Below are 6,504 nucleotides of genomic sequence, written 5' to 3' on the forward strand. Positions count from 1 at the left end.
GGGTCAAGTAGATAAAGAGAACCATACCCAAGACCAGGAACAACTTCTAGACCCAGGCTAGTGCTCATGTAAATGGATGTATTTTTCTGTTCACTTAGGGTTAGGATTAGGTTGTGAATTCTTTCCTTTAAAGGACAGCATTGTGCTGTATTCTGGCCCTGTATCCTCACTTGGTATAGCAGGGATGTGTGGATTACAGATGTGATCATCTGTGAAGTCTGGAAAAGAAAGTTAAGTCTGCAGAATGCTGACCTCTCTACCTCTAGGAACTGATCCTGAGAGGAAATGGCTGCAACAGAAGCTAATAGGAAACTGACATCCCAATACCCTTGACTCCAAAGAAGACATGAGTAGAATTTTTCTAGGTCAGCTAGTTTATTAGGATGTTCTCCTCACCCTCCAACTGGTTTGGCTACAGTTTATGAGGTACTGGGTGATAGTACTACCAGCTTTTTCTCTATTGACTGGATTTGGTGGGAAGGGATCCATGGGTGCCCATAAATTTGTCTAAGACTCTTAGGAGACCTCTGGTTAGGGGAGCTTGGGGTGAGGAGGATGGAAGATTCTTCTCCATATGCACCCAAGGACAGTGTTTACAGTGGCAAGGGTTCTGGATGTCACTGGCTACTCCCCCTGTCCTCTGTTGATTCTGGGGACCTGCATCCTTGAGCAGAAGCTGGTGAGGAATAGCAGTGCATTGAGAGCTCTGGCCCCTGTGCTGAGATCTTTGGGAAAATCTGCTTACAAGGGCATCTGCTAGTCTGTAGGCCTGGGCAGGGTGGCTCTTTCCTGTGAGTGTGGATGAATCCAGTCTTGCATTCCCTCTTCCACTTTCTCCTGAATTGGATTTTCTGAGACTTTTGTTCTTTTTGGCTAAAGATAGTGCTGAAGATTTGACTTGTTTTTTTCCTGAGGCCAGAACCCCAGGGTTTGAGGGCTTTTCCAGACCTAGACAGTTCTCAACAGCCTGCATGTGACCATATGGCCCCTGGGACGAGACTTGGTCTACCATCTTTCCCTTTATTCTCCCCTTTTTCTGAGACTCTTGTTCTACTTTGCCAGAAGCCTGTGACTGAGGCAGGAAAGAAGAGTGGATATGATGACAGTGGGAGGACTGAACCGATTGAGATGGTGTGCTCTGAACTTTGGGGGGATTACAGCTTAAAGAGTCAGGGTACAGATCGGGGGAATGAGTTTGCTGTGGTGGGCAGGAAGAGAGTCCCCAGGAATCTAGAGTTACGGAACTCAAGACAGGAGAGCTGAAAGATGGGCCCCGCTGTAGTTTCTTCAGCCTGAGCTCTAACTCTCTACTCCATTGCCAGGTATGGATCCCAGGGTGATTGAGCATTTCTGGGATAGCCTTATCTTGGGAGGTTGGGCCCTCTACCTTAGCTCCTGTGAACATCTCTCTTTTCTGTAGGCTAGGCTGGGTGGGCTCAATCTTCTGAGCTTCAGCTACGGTGGGAGACCACGGTATTGGATGCAGGAGATCCACTACTGGTAGACTGCTACCCTGGGAGTCCTCCCTCTGTTGCACATTTCTATACATAAATTCAAGGTCAGTGTGTGGCTCTGGTAGAGGAGCAGAGAGAGAGCTGAGGACTGGGAGCTCAGTGGCCCAGCAGTTCTCTCTCTGTTCCACTTCTCCCCTCACAGGCTTATATTTGCATTGGTCTTCAAAAGGCTCATTTATGTGGGACTTGGAAACAGAGTTTGTGGGTAGGTTGTGTCCCCAAACTAGGGATACAGGTACATAGTTGTTTTCTTTCTGCTCTATGTCTCCCCTAGTAGGTTCAGAGTCAGACAAAACTCTTAAGGGATTGTCTCCTTGCAGATCTTGGGGTAAGCTGTGAGCTGGAAGCTCAGAGGCCCAAGAGTTCTTTTTTCTTTGTGGGTCCCCACATCTAGCTTCAGAACCAAACAGGACTCCCATGGAGCTATCTCTGAGGGGCTCTAATACAAGAGCTGGGGATGGGCCAGGGGCAAGAGTTGGGGGCTCAGAAACCCAGGTTCTGGAATGCTCCCTGTCCTTCCATTTAGCTTCTGATCTAGGGAGGCCATTCATAGTATTGATTTTGTTTAGTTCTGTAAAGGGGGTTGGAGATGTTCTATGGATAGGGTCTGGAGCGTCAGACACCCAGGGATTCTCCCTCTGCCCCTTGGTCTCCCACAAAGCTTTGGACTCTGACAGGACTTCCCGGAAGCCCATTACTAAAGACTCCATCAGAGAGGCTGAGGGAAGGCTGAGAGATGAAACTGGGTCTACAGAGACCCGAAGATCTCTATTCTGTTTGCCCCTACATGGAGTCTTATGTCCTAAATGGACATACTCAGAACTGCTTTCATAGAGTCCTGACCTGAGGTCCACACATGGAGGTTCAAAGACCCAGGGATTTCCTGAGTTTTCTATGCATCTCCACTGTGGCTCATATCCAGATATACCTTCTAGGGGACTGTTGTTTTGGAGTTGTGACAGGGAGTCTAGGGGAGGGCAAGGGGGTGGCATTGGAGACTTAGTGACTTGAGGGTTCTGTCTGTATCCCATGGTTCCCCAGAAGTCCTTAGACTCAGAAAGTCCTCCTTTAGGACTTACTTTTGGGGATTCTGACAGAGAAGCTGGTGGTTGGCAGGAGGCTGGCATTGGGGGTTCAGAAACTTGGGGGCTATCTTTATGACCTATGGCTCCCCTCTGAGCTTCATATCCAGGTACAACTCCTGGAGAGCTTGTTCCTTGAGGTTCCATTATGGGTATTGTGGGTTGGCAAAAGGCCAGGATTGGGGGCTCAGAGAGCTGATGGTTTTCTTTTTGCTCTGTGGTTTCCCAGAGGGACTTAGATCTAGACAGGCCTACTATGGTGCTGACTGTCTGGAGTTCTGTCAGGGAAGTTAGGATTGGGCTGGGAGCTGACATTGCTGGTTCAGAGGCTTTTGGGTGCTTAGTTTGCCCCATGGTCCTCCACAGGGCCTCAAACCTAGTCGGGATTTCCAGAGGTCTAGAGACATATAGTAGAGAGGTAGAGTGTGACCCTGGACTGGGTCGATGGAGGTTGAAGTCCCTTAGCACCCTCCACCAGGCCTCAGATGAGGATGAGAGCTTAGAAGGTTTCATTCTTTGGAGTTCAGGCTGTGGGTACAGCACTTGATCCTCAGAGACCCAAGGAACCTCTTTGTGCTGTGCAAGCCACTGTGTGTGTGCCTTAGCACCAGATAGGACCTGCTTGTGGTCCCTAGCCAAGGGCTTAAGATGGAGGGATGGTGATGGGACAGGAGGGGAGGATGGAGGTAGAACTAACTGAGGATTGGAGGCCATTCTTCCCAAATATTCTGTAGTATGGGCTTCATGAGTAAGAAGCTGGGTTGGGGAGAGATAATGGGGAAGCAGCAAGTTATACCTAGACAGGAAGGCAAGCTTGTTGAAGAAAATAGAAGGACAAACAGACAACTTCAGGGAGGAGGGGCCATCTGGGCTCAGGAAGATGGTGTCCAAGGACTCACTGTGCAGAGCAGGGAGACCCCAGAATAGCTGGCTTTTTCTGTGTTGCAGGCAGCCCCCCAGTGTTGTCTTGTTCTTCACAGGCAGGTTGGTCAGGATCTGGAAGGTGGGGAAGGATTCGAAGGGGTTTGAGGGTGGTGTGAGTATTTGCTCTGGTGTTTCTGTGGCCTTGGGGAGGCTCTTGGAACCACAGAGTGTCTTGGGTGGGACTTCGGTGCCTTGCTCTCCAATGGGATTATCTTTGGTAGGAGAAAGTGACTTCAATGGATTCATAGATGATTTTTCCTCCTTCTTTTCCTCTTCTTCTATCTTTTCCTCCTCTTCTTCCTCTTCCTCCTCCTCCTCTGGTTTTTGCCTCCATAAACCAAGGAAAGTCAAATAATACAGAAGGGGTAGACCCTGGGGAGTAGGGAAGGATACTATCAGACACAAAGCCTTCTTGAAGATGCAAGTTTTATCACGAAGTTCTCAGTTTCTGCTCTACACCAAGAGTGAACAGTTATCTCATCTAGTCCCACATATGTGGTCAGTAGTCACTTACCCAGTTCCTCATCCAGTGTTAAAAGTCAACCCAGTCCTCATTTTTAAATCAGCATTTTCTTGAATAACCCTACATCTAGGATTAGTGTTCACCAGTCTTCAACTCTCATGTCATTGGATACTTAGCCTCAAATCTAGGGTTTTTCATCACCAATCTAGGGCCGCCGCCTCAAATCTAAGGTTTTTCATCACCAATCTGGAGCCGCCTACCAGAAATCCCTCACCTAACCTCACATGTAGTGTCAATAGTTATTAACCCAGCTGCACTTTAATGGGCAGAGATCACCTACCTTGCCTTGCATGATGTCCCCAGAGCACCAGGGCTGAAGCTGTTGCCAACTCCCAAGGTACCACCATCTCCGGAACTGCCAAACCATGAACAAGAATAGTATTACCAGATTCCCTGGACTCTGAAGGCAGCTGCTGCCACAGTGTCTGCAAACCAGTGCTTGGGTCAACTGGCCCCAGAGAATTCCCATTTCTCCCTTAACCCTAGGCAGGTCTTGCAGCCATTGCATTTTCCTCAGCCTAGTGGCAGTTTACTCTGAGGTCATCATTGCATCATAGAACAAAGAATTCCCATCCCCCATATGGGGTGGGGCCTAATAGTCTTCTTCCTGAATTTAGGGTCAAACAATTGTCTCTATGAAGACAACTCATCCTTCTTACAATGCAATCTCGGTGATCCCCTTTTGTCAAGGCCAGAATTATACTTTAGGTATTATAATTAAGAACATGGTCTAGCATGAAACTACCATTTTCAATCCTAACTGTGACTTTCTACCTGAGAAACCTCAAACTGTTTAATCTTTTAGTACCTCAGTTTTCTCATCTAAAGAGTGGGAATAATGTTATTACAGAGTTTTTTTTGAGGATTAAATGAATAAATACATGTGCTTAGAGTAATACCTGGTACATAGGGTAGGCTATATTTAAATTTCCTTCCTTCCTTACTGGGGATTGAACCCAGGGGTGCTTACTACTGAGCTTCATCCCTGGTCCTTTTCTTTTTTTAAAATTTACTTTTAAAAAAAACTTCACCTTTATTTATTTGTTTTTATGTGGTGCTGAGGATCAAGCCCAGTTCCTCACCCATATTAGGCAAGTACTCTGCCACTGAGCTATAACCCCAGCCTTCCCCAGTCCTCTTTTATTTTTTATTTTGAGACAGGGTCTCACTAAGTTGCTAAGGGTCTCACTAAATTGCTGAATCTGGCCTTGAACTTGCCATGCTCCTGCCTCAGCTTCTTGAGGTGCCAAGATTACAGGGATGCATCACAGTGCCCAGCTAAATTTTCTTTTTTAAAAACATTTTTGTAGTTGTAGGTGGACTGCGTGTCTTTACTTTATTTATTTTTATGTGGTGCTAAGGATTGAACCCAGTGCCCCAGTATGCTAGGCAAGCACTCTGCCACTGAACTATAGCCCCAGCCCTAAATTCTATTTCTTTTATGGTTCCTGACAACAAGCCTCATTTCATCTTTCTTTTTTTTTTTTTTTTTTTTTTTGATATTTGGGATTGAACCCAGGAGCACTCTACCATGAGCTACACCTCCAGTTCTTTTTATTATGCAATAAGTATCTCTAAGTTACTGAGTTTGGCCTTGAGCTTTGGGTCCTCCTGCCTCCGCCTTCCAAGTCACTTGAATTACAGGTGGGCACCATCATGCCCAGCTCATATTCTATCCACCACCACCACCCTTTTTTGAGGGGATAGTACTAGGGACTGAACTCAGGGGCACTCAACCACTGAGTCACATCCCTAACCCTATTGTGTGTTTTATTTAGAGACAGGGTCTCACTGAGTTGCTTAGCACCTTGCTGTTGCTGAGTCTGGCTTTGAACTCGAAATCCTCTTGCCTGAACCTCCCAAGCCACTGGGATTACAGGTGTGCACAACCATGCCCGGCCCTTTTTTTTTTTTTTTGATACTGGGAATTGAACTCAGAGGTGCTTAACCACCCCCAATCTTTTTTTTTTTTTTTTTTTTTTTTTTTTAATGTTTTATTTCAAGACAGCATTTGCTAAGTTGCTTTTAGGGTTTTGCAACATTGCTGAGGCTGGCCTCAAACTTGTGATCCTCCTGCATCAGCCTCCTAAGTAGCTGGGAGTACAGGTGTGTCCAGCTCTCAACCCAGTTCTTACCATGCTCTTGCCATGGTTAATGCCAAGTCTGAGGTCTAGTTGCTGTTTATCATTGTGACTATGATTTTGTTTTCTTACAACTTGTCCATTTTTACTCATTTGCATTACATCCCTGATTTCAGCCTATGGGTGAAGAAGGTAAGTTGAGTCCTGACAGAAAACAGAAAGGGCAATATTAGATATTTATTCTGTGCTTTTTAATTTACATTTATGACAAGATAATTTACCAAGTTATTACTTCTGTCTCCTATTCCTTGCCAGTAGAATAAAAGGGTTCTCCTAGGAATTCTACATTTCTTGTTTCATGGAATTGTTCATGAGTTTTG

The 6,504-nt window shown here is 46.1% G+C and overlaps 1 protein-coding gene across 1 annotated transcript; it reads right to left on the reverse strand.

Annotated features, from left to right (window-relative positions):
* Nucleotides 1-457: 457 nt before the first annotated feature.
* On the reverse strand, nucleotides 458-4,551 carry C14H9orf131 (chromosome 14 C9orf131 homolog). Its single transcript, XM_047523998.1, has 2 exons — nucleotides 4,429-4,551; nucleotides 458-3,892 (listed from the first exon to the last, which is right to left on the reverse strand). Exons 1-2 carry the CDS (start codon nucleotides 4,549-4,551, stop codon nucleotides 458-460), a joined length of 3,558 nt encoding a protein of 1,185 aa, XP_047379954.1.
* Between the last annotated feature and the right edge of the window lie 1,953 nt (nucleotides 4,552-6,504).

This window comes from Sciurus carolinensis, chromosome 14 (assembly GCF_902686445.1).
Source record: "Sciurus carolinensis chromosome 14, mSciCar1.2, whole genome shotgun sequence".
NCBI classification, from domain to species: domain Eukaryota; kingdom Metazoa; phylum Chordata; class Mammalia; order Rodentia; family Sciuridae; genus Sciurus; species Sciurus carolinensis.